This window comes from Coloeus monedula (genome assembly GCF_965178545.1).
Source record: "Coloeus monedula genome assembly, chromosome: 16".
Classification (NCBI taxonomy): Eukaryota; Metazoa; Chordata; class Aves; order Passeriformes; family Corvidae; genus Coloeus; species Coloeus monedula.
The window spans coordinates 9,056,131-9,071,437 of NC_138796.1; the positions used below are offsets into that span (position 1 = coordinate 9,056,131).

The 15,307-nt window shown below is 52.8% G+C and overlaps 1 protein-coding gene across 1 annotated transcript; it reads right to left on the minus strand.

Moving 5' to 3' along the window:
- Nucleotides 1–1,624: 1,624 nt before the first annotated feature.
- Nucleotides 1,625–12,187, minus strand: SCNN1B (sodium channel epithelial 1 subunit beta; the record flags this gene model as incomplete). Its single annotated transcript, XM_082291876.1, has 13 exons — nucleotides 12,097–12,187; nucleotides 10,487–10,805; nucleotides 8,980–9,361; nucleotides 8,098–8,291; nucleotides 7,169–7,272; nucleotides 6,563–6,726; nucleotides 6,014–6,121; nucleotides 4,172–4,289; nucleotides 3,542–3,617; nucleotides 3,299–3,356; nucleotides 2,779–2,840; nucleotides 2,321–2,396; nucleotides 1,625–1,990 (listed from the first exon to the last, which is right to left on the minus strand). Exons 2-13 carry the CDS (start codon nucleotides 10,795–10,797, stop codon nucleotides 1,625–1,627), a joined length of 2,019 nt encoding a protein of 672 aa, XP_082148002.1. The 5' UTR covers nucleotides 10,798–10,805; nucleotides 12,097–12,187.
- Between the last annotated feature and the right edge of the window lie 3,120 nt (nucleotides 12,188–15,307).

The following is a 15,307-nucleotide window of genomic DNA, read 5'->3' on the forward strand; positions in this document are numbered from 1 at the left end:
ATGTTCCTTTAGGGAGATAGCAAGTGAGGAGACAGGAAAAGTCTAGGACAGCTTGTAAGAGCTGGTTTCCTCTGTTTCTACAAGTGTCTTTGCTGCCTGTCGTGTGCCTTGTTGCCACCCAGGTGGGTTTAGGTGCTTGCTGAGCTCAGGCTGTACCTGGGTGAGGTGGTTCTGTACAGAGCTGTGTGTTTGGGGACTGTTCATCCTTCTCCCTTCAAACAAGGACCAGCTGAGGGAGAAAGAGCTGGGGCAGAGTGAACGTGTTAAGGAGGTGCTCCCTGAATCTTGATTCAGTGAATTTTGAACACAGAATTCCCTTGTGCGGGGTAGAATCAGCCATGCTGGTGGCACCTCAGCTGTCAGATTGTCCCCCAGTTCTTCTGTCCTGCTGCTGGTGGTCATCAGCAACTGGATCCACAATTTCCACCACTGCTGAGGGGCTGGAGGGACCCTGGGTACGCTCTGCCCAACAGTTCTGCACCAGAGCACCCTGTGCTTGGGCAGCTTCCCATGCAGAAGGATCCTGGACTCCCCTCTCTGTGGCCGCCCTGCACTGGGCGCCGTGCCCAGAACATCGTGTTCCTGGGTATGTGATTTAACCACACGACTGTGCTTCCTCTTGAACTTTTGCAAATGTACTTCACTAAGGCCAGTCCTGGTGGGTTGTGATGGGCTCCTGGGAAAGCTTCTGGGGGCCAGAGCTGGCTGGGGGCCAGGTGCATGCACTGCCCCACTCAGCTCAGCCCCACACAGATCCCCAAAGGCCCCGGCTGCCCTCATGTCAGGGTGAGCACAGCATGTTCTCCTCCTTGCAAGCCACTGCCATCAACCTCTTGGCAGCACTGGACTGCCCCCGCTGCCAGCAGGGAAGATAAAGACAACTTTTAAATCAATTTTTTTATTATTGCAAGAATGATAGTTAAACAGGCTGGTGCTTCCTCCCACCCCCGAGTCTCTGTGGAGTCTTAGGCTTGGCACACACCAACACCACCTGCACCATGAGTGGTACAAACCCTGGGCAGCAGCACAACAGGGCACACAGGGGCTCCAGCAGTGAAGGGAGAGTTCAGTTTTTGCTGTTTCCACTGTAGTTTGGGAATGGAAATTCTGCAGCCTCAGAGGTCAGAAGTAGCTTTGGTCCCATCTCAAGGCTCTGATCCCTGGTATGGCACAGCTGCAGCACACGCTGTGCCCCATCTCTGCAGCCAAGAGTGCTGGAGAAGGGGATAGAATGAGAGAGTCTTTAAGGTCCCTTCCAACACAAACTCTTCTAGGGTTCTGTGGTCTACCAGGCCATGACCTTGCATCCACTGTCAGAATATCCTATCCTCTCCCTGCCACCACCTTGCTCTGCTCACTGGGAATTGCTTCCCACCCACCTGGTAATGAGACATGGTGACATGATTTTACAGCAATACTGATATACACAAGCTCTACACACTAAAGCCAAAGCCTGACTCTGTGAGGTTTATTGCAGGGTTTATTAGGCAGAGCTCCCTCCCAGCAATCAGTCATAGGAGAGGACAGCTTGGGCTTTTAATTCCCTACTAATTTTGACAGATGGTTGCCCAGCAAGTGCCACACAGCACAGCGGTGGCCAGCGGGAGCTGACAGGGCACTCTGCTCACTCGGTCTCCGTGTCGCTGTCGGGACTGAGGACGTCGAGGGGCTGCACACGCAGAGAGTCATAGTTGGGTGGGGGGGTGCCAGGCTCTGGGGGCAGCGCCTCGTCCCTGGGCAGAGCCCCCGTGGCCTCGTGCTGGAAGCCCAGGTTGGTGTGAGCCTCCACCAGCTCTGACACCGTCGGGGGAGCATCCGGGTACTGCGCCCGTGCCCGCCTCTGCTTCAGGCCTTTGCACCAGCCGATGACGTTGATGATGGTGATCCACAGCGAGTCGATGATGATCTCCCCAAACTCAATGAGGCACAGCACTGAGCCTCCCATCCAGAACCCAAACTGGCCTCCCAGGCTCGACAGCAGCCACACGATCTGCAGGAGGAGAGCGGAGTGAGCTGAGGAAGTGGAGCCCCTCAGATGTGCCCCACCCTGATCCATCATCCCCTGTGCCAGTGCTGACGTGGGTGATGCCCCTGCACCTGGGACCTGCCCACTGGGTCCCCTCCTGTGCCAGTGCTGGCCTGCAGGGCTGGAACATGGAGTGGGGGAAGGAACTGAGGGCTGTGAGCCAGTAGGCAGAGGTGGCTTCATTACAGCAAATGTTCGAAATAGCAGCCTCGAGAGATGTGACAGACTGTCCTCTCCTCCCAGCTGAGTGGCCCCTGTGCCTGCCCTGCCAGACAGGCTGGGATGGGCACTCACCGTAGTGGCAGCTGACTCCGAGATGGTGCGGTAGTTGTACTCCTGGAAGTAAATGTTCAGCTTGATGATCCCATTCCTGTAAAGAACAAAACCCACCTCAGTGAGCAGCTGGGCTGTCGATGTCCTGCACCTTTGCTCCAGCCTGACCATGGGATGGAGAGACAGCAAGATGTGAGTATGAAGTGACAAACATAATAAAGTGGGAACTGTCCTTAATGCTGATTTTACTTTAACTGCATGTTTGAGTTTGCCTGACCCAGTTTGCAGCTCTGGAGAGCAGAGGACATGCATGAAGTGCCTGTTGGATCTGCTTTCTGTACATCCCAGGCGAAGCCGCCGCAAACCTCGTCCTCCCTGCACATTCGCGCACGCTTGCGCTGGCCTGGTGCCAAGGCTCGTGTCAGGCTGATGTTAACAGGCTCAGCAGAGAAGATAAAGTGGTTGTTCCTTTCACTCACCTGTCCAGAGTCACATTTGTTGACATATCTCTTTCATAAGACAGAATATGGAAAATCCAGTCCTAGGAAAACAAAATCTGTTCAGAAAGAGTAGAGGCATCCTGTGCTCCCAAAGAGCACAAGCCTGCGGGTGCCGTGCCCCATCCCAGGCAGCCCTGGCCCCATGTGCAGGTGGAGGGGGATGCTGTGGACCTGAGCAGGGCAGCTCTGCCTCAGCAGGGCCAGTGGATGCTCCTTCCCTGTCCTGTGGGAAGCCCCCCTGCCCTTTTGGGGTGTGGAAGGTGGACTCAGCCTTGGGCTGACAGTGACACTCAGACAGAACCCCAGGAGGGAGGAGCCACTGTGGAGGGGTCCCTCCTCCTGCCTCATGCCCTGGTGCTGCTGCTGGTTTGTGTGTGGAAAACATGGACTTTAGCAAAGGTGCTTTGACCTGGACACCAGCTCTGACAATAGTGAGTGTCCGTGTGCCTGGGAACAGGGAACCATCAATGTCTGTTACACACCAAGGAATCAGGGTTACCTCAGAGGCTTCCGATGGCCAGTCTGCCATGGAGATGGTCATTTTGTACTGCGTGTCACTGGAAGGAAGAGGAAGAGCATTAGTATGGAGATTTCCCTTCCTCTGAAGTCTCTGGAACTTCAGTTCTCACACAGCAAACCAGCCCTGCATGGTTTGCTGCCCTTTTAGGTCAGGATGGCTGGGAGCCAAAATGCAGGATTCCTCTACACCTCCACAGCAACCAGATCAGGCTCAGGTACTCACTTGCATGTTTCTTTACAGGAGTCAATGCAGATCTGTCGCTGTTTTATGCTGGATCTCAGTGAGGAATAGCAATATGCTGTTTGGTGAAAACAAAATTAAAGTATCTGTTTAGATAAGGACCCACTTACTGGGTTATATCAGTTTCATTTATCAAAATAAATATTAGGTATGACCCTCCTGCATAGATCTGCTGTCTTCCCTTTCAACTTCCCCTTCCTTGAGAAACTTGGGCAAAACACTCAGACAATTTAATAATAAATTAAAAATAAACTGTAACTTTCTGAAGACAGTTTTTATAGAGCCAGCTTGCCCAGGGTGGTATTTTTGGCACAGCCCTGGCCTCTGCCAGCACAGAGCTGTCCCACCCCAGAGGAGCACTGGACCCTCCATTGCCCCTGCTAGGGGACCCAAAATTTTGGGTGCAGAGGCCTGGCGTGATACCCTGTGTTCTTTCTCTTTGGTGCCCAAGGGTTCACCCAGCCCACAGCCAAGACCAAGGTGTGGCCCCTTCTCCCCAGCACTGGCCCGAGTAGCCACGTCCTGTAGGGAACAGCTGTGCATGAGCTGCAGGGACAGGGCAGACCCCACTCCCATCCCGGCCTGGCCCCAGAGGCCGCCGCGAGCTCTTACCCCAGCCCGGGTTGTCCTCGTTATTGCAGTAGCTCACCCCTTCAGGTAAAGGGAACATGTAGTGCCCACATCCACAGATCTCAACCATGTGGTTTTGGAAACAGGAGCGCAGGCAGGCCTGGAGAGGGAAGAGGGATGCTTAGACTCGGGCTGAGGCCTCGGGCAACTCCACACTGCTGGCATGGCAGTGGCTCGCAGGAATTCCCTCCCTTTTGCACTGAACAGAAGATTTTGGGGCTGCAGATGCAGAGAGATGAAGGTGCAGGGGAAGTGGGGTCTGCCAGAGCCTGTCCCTGCCCAGAACCTCTTGCAGCCTTGCTGGGCACTGGAGTTTTTAAGGCCACTCACAGGAGCTGCCCATGGGTGAGACCTCATGGGAAATGGAGGGAGCTCAGCGCCCACTGCCACTCCCACAAGAAACTGCTCATTTCTCAATTATTTTAGGGCTTCATAGAAGTAATATCAAGCTTCCAAAAGGGAACACAAATGTTCTGTTCCACCACAGACATGGCTGTGCTCTCCAGGCTTTACACAACACTGACAAAGGGCTGGTTTTACACTTAAAGACCAGGAATTTCCAAATCCTTCAACATAAAGAGCAGACATATGGATGATCTTCTCTGTGCAGCTGCTGCTCTTCCTGGGAGGATTGTGGCTGCAGCTCCAGCTGCAGCACTGCCATTAGCTTGGTGAGGCATGAAGTTCATCATCTGAGATTGGAGTGGGATTCTGCATGAGGCAGCACAAAGCAATAGCAAAGTCTGTGAGGAGATAATTAGATTTAACAGTTGTGGGTAGAACAAGCAGAGAATTTCTGTGTGATAGGAAAGGTCCACAGAGTGCACAGAGCAGCCAGGGAGTGATGGAAGAGCCTGGTTTTGCTGAGAGGGCTCTGAAGTGGCGTTATGTGGACACACAACTCCGTCAGCGTTTGCACTTCTAGGGAATAATGCAATCCTCCCGAGTGTTTGCTTAAACCTAATACAAACATCTTCAAAAGTTGGGTAAAGTGATCCAGTTGTTATTTTTTATATAAAGGTAGAAATATAAAACCGCTGCCAGCCCAAAGCCCTCCCGATCTCTGGGTGCATCTGTGAATCACCCCAAATGGTTTGGGTGTTTCCCTTATTATTGGATCGCACCCTCAAGAGCTGCTTCTCTCTCTAGTACAGCCTGTTACAAATTAACCTGTGCTTAGTGTTTGCACTCTAATTTTCTACAGATTCAAGGTTTACAAACACTCAACTTTCTCATCCCATTTTCAGAGTGATGAAGAAGTAAAGGGCTGTTTTGCTTCCTGTACAAACCAGCTGCATTTTCAGGGTGAAAAGTTACTTAATCCCCCCAAAGAGAAAAAAGTTAAAGATCGTAGGAGTGTTAAGAGGGAGAATCTCTCCTTTGTATTCCTCTCCTGTCAGGGGTAAATATCACTTGTGTACACAAAACATGAGTTCCTGAGAAGTGTCACTTAGACATTGTCTCAGCAGAAGTTTCCCAGCACTTCAGTGACCGATCCTACAGAACCATGTGTGGCTTAGATCAGATACTAGGAAATACTTGTCATGGAAAGGGTCGTAAAGCATTTGAACAGGGCAGTGGTGGAGACAACAGCCCTGGAAGTGTTCAAAAACCACGTGGATGTGGCACTTGAGGACATGGTTTATCAGCGAGCACGGTGGTGGTGCTGTGTTGATACTTGGATTTGATGATCTTGAAGGTCTTTTCCAACAATAAGGATTTTATGATTTTATGATTCCCTCGTACCCTGCATGATGGCCAAAGATTTAACTGCTTTGATGATTTTTCCTGAAGAGTTTTGTTTGATTTAAAAGGGTGTTTTACCTGTATGGAGTAGGAGGTGTTATATTGGCTGTAGAGGTTTTTGACAGGGACATCGGAGCCGTTCATGGTGCAGTCGCTGTAGGGATAACCCATCCGCTCCAGCTCATCCTGGAAAGAAACCCAAACACCAAACTGCGGTTATCACTTCTCCACAGGTCCCTGTGCCAGTTTTCCAGAGGCTCTGTAATTCCTGTGCTCCCCACTAGCTTTGCCAAAAATGAAAGTCAGTGATGACAGAGCTGAAGAGGCTGCAGCCCCTTCCCTGGGTGGATCCATGCAGGTGAGGGTGTTCAGGGGTTGGCAAAGCAGCTTCTGAAATGCTGGAGAAAGAGGCAACCATGGCCTGAGCCAAAAATTCTGGCCTCAATAAAGCACTTTGCCAGGACAGTTACATAAAATCCTCCATAAACTGCTCCAGCCCCTGGCAGGTGTGTACCTTGTCTCCTTTGGTTTGAGCCAGTTCAGCCAAGACTTAAAGCAAACTTGGTTTTGGTCCCATCAGATAACATTATTCTCAGAGAATCTGCTCCCGAGGAATGCCACACATACCACCAGCACTCCAATGGAGGTTTCTGTCCCAGCCATGGCGTAGATGCCCTGATCCTTGAGGAAGGGGAAGCTCTTCTGTTGATGCAGCATGAGCCTGGCCCCAGCGGCAGAGGACAGGTAGGGAATGTAGTCCTGCTGGCTGATGTCCAGAATCAGCTTCAGCCCTGGGACACCAGACAAAACACTCAAACAGGAACAGTATTGGAAAGTAAGACTTTGGGAAAAAAAGGGAGTCTGTTTTCTTCTCCCTGTTCCTTGGGAAGAGCCACAGTCTGGCTGCCATGGCAGCCTGACCTATGCAGGAACACTTCTGGTGGTGAATGCCCAGAATGGCAATAACTGGGAATAGTCAGGTGCTGTCTCAGATATTTCAAATATCCAGAGGATGCCCTCATGCTACGTGTAACATCTGTAGTCACTTTTCTCCTGTGTGGCACATTTTCCTTTTGGGGGTCATCCCCTTCTGCAAAGCCTCTGTTCCATGGTGCAGTGCTCCAGTGACAGAGGAATCATAAATCTGTCCCGAGTCACAGAAATGGGCACTACGAGGCAGACCCCTCATGTCTGCCCCTCCAGCCCCCTCCTCCACCACAGAGTGATCCTTACCAAACTCGGCCCCAGGGTTGGAAGAATTCAAAGCCTCTTCATCCATGCCCCAGTTAAAGATGTAGCAGTTACCATGGTCTGGGTGGTAGATTTGGGTGAAATTCCTGGAAGAATCATACACATAAAACTGTGACTCTCGGGAGGACTAAAGGGGTGTGACATAAAGCAGATGGTGGGCCCAGCTCAGCAGCTGTGCTGGGGCTCACCTCCCATTGCTTCATTTGCTGAACACTTGTACAGGGACTACAGCTGATACCACTTCAATCCATCTGTTTTTGAAAAAAAAGTCAAGGCAAGGTACAGGTGTCTGTTGGGACATGGCCCTGGGGAAAGCACTCAGTTGGGATGGAGAGGAACACTCGTCACACAGGTGAGAGGAACAATTGCTCAGCCTGAGCTATGGTTACAGGTTTGGGCTGGCATTATAGCTCGTGCTTTGACAGCAGTTCTCTGTCATCCTTGTTGTAGAAGGGACATTGCAGAAGGACAGGGCTCCCCACACGCCGGGGTGCTGCTGTGTGCTCCCCTTTCTCAACACTGGAGATAGGAACTTGGGATTCATAGGAAACAAAGTTGGCTAAAATGCATTTCTCAGAGCCTTGTGCAGAAAGGGAGGGGAGCTGTAACTGGGGGTCTTGCTGCTGACTCAGCACGTGGTTATCCTGGGTGCTGCTACTCTTGATATGTCATGAGCAAAACAGCCCATCCAAAACCCTAACTCAGCCAGCACTGTTCCAAAATAATGCATTTCAGTCAGGATCACATCCAGAAAACCTCTGGGAAGTGTTGTTAGAGCTGAGAATCAGCAGCAATCTCATTATTAGCTGATACATACCTTAAAAAGAGAAAAAAACCTGCCCTGCCATGCCATTAGCATGCTGTTCATTCCTGCTGGGACGGAAAGGAACAGGGAGCTCATGTGCACCTACTTGTAGTTGCAGGGTTCAGCCCCATAGAGACACGCCAGGATCATGTCCTCTGCCTGGTAGCCCATCCTGATCCTCTCATGCAGCGGGACCTTGGAGAGGATGGAGGTGGACTGCAGGATGTACCACTCGGTCACTGCCTGCGCCGCGCTGGTGAAGTTCCTGTACGTGCAGTTGTCAGAGCCCTGATGGCTGCACTGGGGACACAAAGCAGGCAGGTCTGAGCCCCCAGGAGGATGGCAGGGGCTGTGGTGTGACCCCCCTCCCCACATGCTCGTCTGGATGCCAGCCCTGCCTGCAGCTCCCAGGAACAGAGAGGTTCATCCTGGCAGAGCCACGAGCCAGCTGTCACATTGAGCTGGCTGTCACACTGCATTACAGGGTCCTTCCCCAGGGACATTTCCCAGCTGGGCAGGTTATACATCAGCCCCAGGGTGACCTCCACAAGCTAACAGAAAATAACACTTTTGGGCCAATTCTTTAAGGCTGGAGTTGCCCCAACTTTTGAGGTCTGCTCATGCAGGGTCCTTGGAGCCTCCATGGGAGCAGGGATGAGGGGTTGCAAGAACACCATGTGCCTCTGCACTGTGGACTGCAGCAGGAAAGGGATGGGGGCAGCCACAGCCTCTCCCTGGCATTTTGGGAGCCTGACCCAAGGAAGGGGTGAACATGTCTGGGAGCCTTCATGGAACACCCCTGCCCTGGCTCTGCCATGGGCTCAGCCTGCAGCAGGGCCTGGGGCTGGGCACAGCCAGACCAGAGCCCCAAGGCAGAGTGGCCATGGGCAGTGGGGAAGTGGGGAAGAGACACAGATCTCCCCGCTGCATCCTTGCCAAGGCACTCATCCCTCATCCCTGCCCGCTGCCACTGTGGGACCCCTCTCACCAGCTTCACTGCCAGCTTGTACTTTTTCTCTTCTGATGTCGTGTTGGCTGGGGTGGGTGGAGCAGTGGTTTCATTGCCTGTGGTTTTGTTATCCACAGAGCTCTGGTAGCCCCAAGCAGTGTCATTGCTCACACTGGTTTCCTTGCCCATGGCAGTTTCATTGCCCCCAGCAGTCTGGTTGGTCTCAAAGATGTCCAGGATGATGGGATTGTCTTTGTCGTGCTCGTCAATGAGGACCAGGGGGATCTGGTTCCAGAGCTCCAAGTCGAGTGGCGGGGACACATTCTCGCTGCCGTTCCCTGGCGTGGGCTGCAGGATCCTCTCCAGCGCCGCCTCAATGAGCCTGTCCAGCTCTTTCAGCAGGTGCTTCACCTCTGAGTACCTGAGGGACAGGGAGCTGTGACCAGGCAGTGTCATGGTGCTGGGGATACCTGGCAGCTCACCTGCCACTGGCTTGGACCTTCCTGGGGACCTCAGACTGCTGCCTAGGATTTTCTGGAGGACAACAGGAGTTTCCATGCAAAGCACGGCCAGCTTGGACACTGGCATCCCAGCAGGCTGCAGCTGGGCAGAAGGGCAGTGGGAGGATAAACAGCGAGTGCTGCAGGGGTGAACGTGCCAGCATGGGGCCACAGTTCAGTAATTGGTTCTAGTTCAGTAATTCACTACAGTTTACACAAAACATCTCTAGCAAGTGGAGGAAAAACTACCCCTAAGCAATTGTGTTGGCTGAGAGCGTCTTGCCTTGGGCTACACTATCGCACAGATACGAATTTAAAGCAACTATAAATTTAAAGCAACTCTAATGAAAATCAGTGACTCCTTTGAAATCACACTTCAGTTCTATCTCTGTGGTTCCTGGCAGACAGGACTGTGGAACCAGATCTTAGTGACTGGAGTGTGAGCATTGAGAAGAATGCTCACAGCGAGGAAGGGTATGGGAAAGAATTGTGGAGAAAGATGGAAAGACTGATTCTGGCTGAGAAAGGTGAGCTGAATTTGGCTTTTTTATGAGCTGAGGAAAGTTTGCAGGAAGGCAAAAACCTTCATTAGATTGACTGATATGGTGCAGAAACTGTGTTAGGAAGAAACTCTTCCCTGTGAGGGCGGGGAGGCCCTGGCACAGGGTGCCCAGAGAAGCTGTGGCTGCCCCATCCCTGGAAGTGTCCAAGGCCAGGTTGGATGGGGCTTGGAGTCAACCTGGGATAGTGAAAAGTGTCCCTGACCGTGGCAGGGGGTGAAATGAGATGAACTGGAAGGTCCCTTCCCAACCCAAACTGTTCTGGGATTCCACAAAGCCCAGGAGAACTTGCAGGCAGATGAACCCTCCTTCGGCCCTGAGCCATTCATCTTCATACTGTTCTTTATTTAGTTTTTAGTACTACTTGGTGATTCCACTGATGCTCCTAACATGATGTCTGAGGCAGGAACGGGCCCTCAGTACCTCACTCTGGCAATCTTTCTGAGGGGTTAGAGCACAGATGGGGAAACTGGGAGAAGAACTTACTTGAAAGGGTTGGCGTTGCAGACGGTGACTGCAGGGAACTTCATGGTCTTAAAGCCAATGGAGAGAGATGAGGTGACATTGTAGGAGAGGTAGGTGTTGATGAGGATCCCCCACTGCCAGAACACCAGGGACGCAAAGAGCAACGTTAGGAAGAACCAGATTAATTTCTTCTTTGGCCCCTCCTTGATGATGCGCTTGGGGCCGTGGGTGTTGGTGTTGTCGCAGTACCAGACCAGCAGCTCCTTGTAGGTGTAACCAGGGCCCTTCTGCAGGCGATGCAGCGCCCGGACCAGGTACTTCTTCAGGTTCATGCTGCTGCCTGTGAGCAGGAGAAAAGACATCAAACCAGCTCTGAGGAGGAGCACGGGCTGTGCCATACCAGGTGCACCTGTACTGTCAGCACAGCAGGAGTGGGACAGTCACTGCGATGGCATGGCTGTGGTTTACAACCCAGGAAAAACTCAGCACAGACGTTCTGCAGGGTCATGCCATGGCAGCAACATGTCACCCAGCCTCCTGGGAGGACACAGGAGAAGTTTGGGATTGGCAGTTGCAAAGGCGGTGAGTGCTTTGGTCACCTTTTGGGGTTTTTTCTGGCCCCACCAGAGCTGAGCGACCGGGACCTGCAGGACGCGGCTGTGCCTGGTGTCTCCCAAGCACGGCCACGGGCCCTGCAGTGTGGCAGTGCCTGAGCAGGTGCTGCTCAGGGACTGGGAATGCTGTGTGCACACTGGTACAGCTGGAATGCCGTCCCAACCTCAGCCAACACTAGATGGACCAAGCAGTACATGCAGGAGCTGGCTTGGGTAGAGCTCAGGCTCACAGCGCTCAGGGTTCAACCTCACATGGAGCCTAATACAATCTTTCTTAGAGCTAAGAAGTATTAGAGAACATCCAGCTTTCAGAGGGACAGGAGAAGGGGAGCTGGAAGCAGTAGCACCTTTCCCAGGACCAGGAATGCTGTCCAGGGATTTGCTGCCCGCTGGAGGAAGGACAACAGATTGTTTTTTTTCCACCAAATTCCTTTGTCTGTCAGATACTATCAGTACGGCCCCCCCACTCCCCTGCTCTGCTGAGGGATGCTGCATACTTGGCATTCATTTTGTGAGTAAATAGAACATTTTGTGCTGCTATTTTAAGGTTAGAATCTGTGTTACTAAATCTTAACATCCCGAGGCAGGATTTCGAAAAGAACCTGAAGCAGCCACTCAGAACATTTTTCAGATTTAAGCTGCAGGAGAGCAGAGTTAAAGATTAATGCTGGGAATAGGCCCCATCCTGGGAGGAAGAGTGCCGGAATAATGCAGCAATAACCCACTAAGGAGCAGCACTCAGCAGGGCAGGAATGAGAGTGACACAGCATTACTTGGAGGTGAGCAAAGAAGGCAGTAAAGGTGTGCACGGCCCTGGGGAGTAGAAGCAGGTGGGTTCTTCATACTTTTCTTATACAAAAATAAAAAGGTGATACTGATTCCTTGATCTTCTGGCCAGATCTGCAAGTTCTCTTGAGTAGCACACAGAGAGTCTGATAACAGTATAAACCCAACAGATTTTGGAGTCTCGCTCCACGACGCAGAAAGAGATGATGTTTTTCACTGCATGACTATTACCTGTGATGTTAGACGTAGGTGATCCTCTCTGGGAGAGGACTTTGGAAAGAACAAACCCCAGCTGCTTCCTCTAAGATCCGAAGGCAGGCTCTACTCCTATAGAAAAAGATTTTATTCTCCAAGGAAGTCGTGTCCTGGGACTTGGACCCCCTGCACTCCCAATATCATCATCTCATCCTTCATGACCTTGTGGCACAGAGGTTCCTCCTGCCGTTGCCTGGGGGTGGTTCACTCATGGAAGGAGCTGACATTGCACCAGACCCTGGCTGGGTTTTGGGCAGAGATACAAGGAGAATGGGAGGAATGACCTCAGCCTCTGCTGAACTGCCCACAGCTGTGGGAGGACATGAGGGCCATCCTGCCCCAGCCCCACGGTGGGAGCTCAGCCCCTTCCCAAGGGCTCAGCCTTGGCTTAACAGAACTGAATCCTCAGAGCTCATTTAAATCTGGGGAGCCCAGTGAGGCAGATGAGGAAGTATTTTCTGCCTTTTAAGAAATCCAATAAAAGATTTAGATTAGATTGAAATTTCAACCCCCTGCCCAGTGCGGGGCAGGATCCTGCCTGGCTGGTGCTGGCTGGCTGCGTACCCTCGGCTGTCCCTGCTGTCACCGACCGCTGGCTCCTGCCACAGGGACACCCCACTTGTGCACAGGTCTCTGTGGGTCACTCATCAACCTGCCAGTGCTGGGAGAAATTATTTCTTTTCATATGGGATAATAGAAATGGCATGAGGCAAAAGCTGCATTTGACTATACCTGGATGACTTTTTTGCAACGTATATTCTCATTTTAACAGTTTTCTTCTTACCTTTATTTCCAGAATGTTTCCAAACAGGCTTCTTCCTTGCTGGCAGCTGGAAGCTGCCCTGGGTGAGCTGTTCAGGCCCCTGTTATGGGGGCTCTTCCCTGGCACAGCACTCAGTGCTTGGGGGCCAGAGCTGCTCAGGGCAGGGTTGGTGCCAGGTTTGGTGCCAGCCTGGAGTGGGTCCTGCTCTGCCCCATCAGTGGGCTTCACCTGAGCAGAGAAGTGATAAGTGAGGGATGTAAACACCCATTCTCCATCAGTGCACAGACAACTGTGCCCCCTTCCCAAAGCCACTCCAGAGTGAGGAAGTGGAGCAGTGATGGAGCAGGAGCCAAGCAGGGCTGGGGGCACTGGAGGTGCCACCCCCTTGATAGACATGCAGCCCTGAATCCTTTGTAGGTGGCTCCAGGAGCCAGCACTGCTTTACATCTGTGCCCTGCTCTGGGCTGCTCTGGTCACAGCTGGAGCGTCTGAACTGTGTGGAGCTGACCCCAGGGACACGAGACCCTGTGGTGCACAGGGTGCCATGGCCCCACTCCTGGCAGCACGTGCATCTCTGTGATGACCGAAGCCATCCTAAGAGAAACCTGCTCCTGGTTCCAGTGGGGTTTCTCTGTGCTGTGGACATGTCCTCCCTGTCCCCAGCAGCTGAGTCCAGCCCTGCCTCATCCCAGCATCACCCTGGGTGAAACTCCTCCACCTCGCAGTGACATCAGACTCCCACATTACGAAATGACTGTGTTGACTCTGTCGAATCTCCTCTGGGATTTTCGTAGGGCAACTGCCACTTGAAGGAAATAAAGTCATGAGCAAAACTTGGCCCACTCCTGGAAGATCCAGGGTGGGACATGGGCTGCAAAACCACCCTGACGCTACCAGCCTGGTGACACTGGGAGTGCTCAGCACTTTCTCTACTGGGACACATCAGTCACTCCTCTTTGATGAGCAGCTGCTCATCTGCCATCTCCCCGGAACCCTGAGGGAAAGGCCTCGTTTTCCTAGACAAGACATCTATACTCTCTAGTGGTATTTTTGCAAATTAGAGGAATTTCTTTTATTACCTCACAAGTTTACAGGTTGGCAGTTTGAAAAGTGGAGCAGCAACATGTCAGTGAGCAATGAAAGCCTGTCTCAAGGTGGGGTCAGGGCTCCCAGCAGATGCTCTGTGTTGCTGCTGGTGTGCAGGGAGAGTGGCCAGGGCACACAGTGCCAGCTCCAACGCCCACAGCTCCAATCCACACAGGCGCCTCCAGGTCTCCAACTCCAGCAGGCAGGGGTGCAGCACTCCAGGAGTATTTACAGTCTGGGAGCTTAGATAGCGCTTGCCTGACTCTGTGCTCTGTGTCACTCCCCACTTCCCTGCCTAACCCTGAGGTCCCCTCTGCTCTGGAGCCAGGCTGGGAGAGCTGAGGCTGTTCATCCTGGAGAAGAGAAGGCTCCAGAGAGACCTTAGAGCCCCTTCCCGTGCCTAAAGCGGCTCCAGGAGAGCTGCAGAGGGACTGGGGACGAGGGATGGAGGGACAGGACACAGGGAATGGCTTCCCATTGCCAGAGGGCAGGGATGGATGGGATACTGGGAAGGAATTGCTCCCTGTGAGGGTGGGCAGGCCCTGGCACAGGGTGCCCAGAGCAGCTGTGGCTGCCCCTGGATCCCTGGCAGTGCCCAAGGCCAGGTTGGACAGGGCTTGGGGCAGCCTGGGATAGTGGAAGGTGTCCCTGCCCATGGCAGGGGCAGAATGAGATGAACTTGAAGGTCCCTTCCAACTCAAGGCAATCCATGATTCCATGGTTCCCGAGATGTCCCTCTTGTAGGACAATCACAAGCCGTGCTCCTCACGTGCCAATACGGTCACATTACTGAGAGTTAACTGCTACTTGGGCAAGGAATGACGGGAATCCTGGATAGTAAGAGGAGCAAACCCCCAACTCCAGCATTTCCACGCCCCTGGGATGCTGCGAGCGTACTCTGCCTCATTGGGAGACACCATCCTGGGGGAGATGGCACATTTCCAATACCAAACCAAGCACTGAACTATTCCATAAAGCTGCGGTTTGCTCCCATTCTCTTTTATCAGTGAGATTAAAGGAAGCCCCTGTGTAAATACAGGTTAAATCCGAATGACTACCCCTGGCTGCACGCCGGGTACATCCCAAATACCTGCTCAGCATGAAAACCTGCCCCGCTGCTGCAAAACCAAGCAGAGATCGGGTGACTTCAGGTCTGTATCAGTGTAAAAGACACTGTGACCAGCCCCGTCGAGCCGGTCCCTTCGGCCCCGAGACGCCGCCGAGGGATGCCCGAGGGCGCTGAGAGATGCCCGCGGGCATCCCTCGGCAGCGTCTCGGGGCCGAAGGGACCGGCCAGCATCGACCCCGCACACACTTTCCCGATCCCCCCCGCCCTCC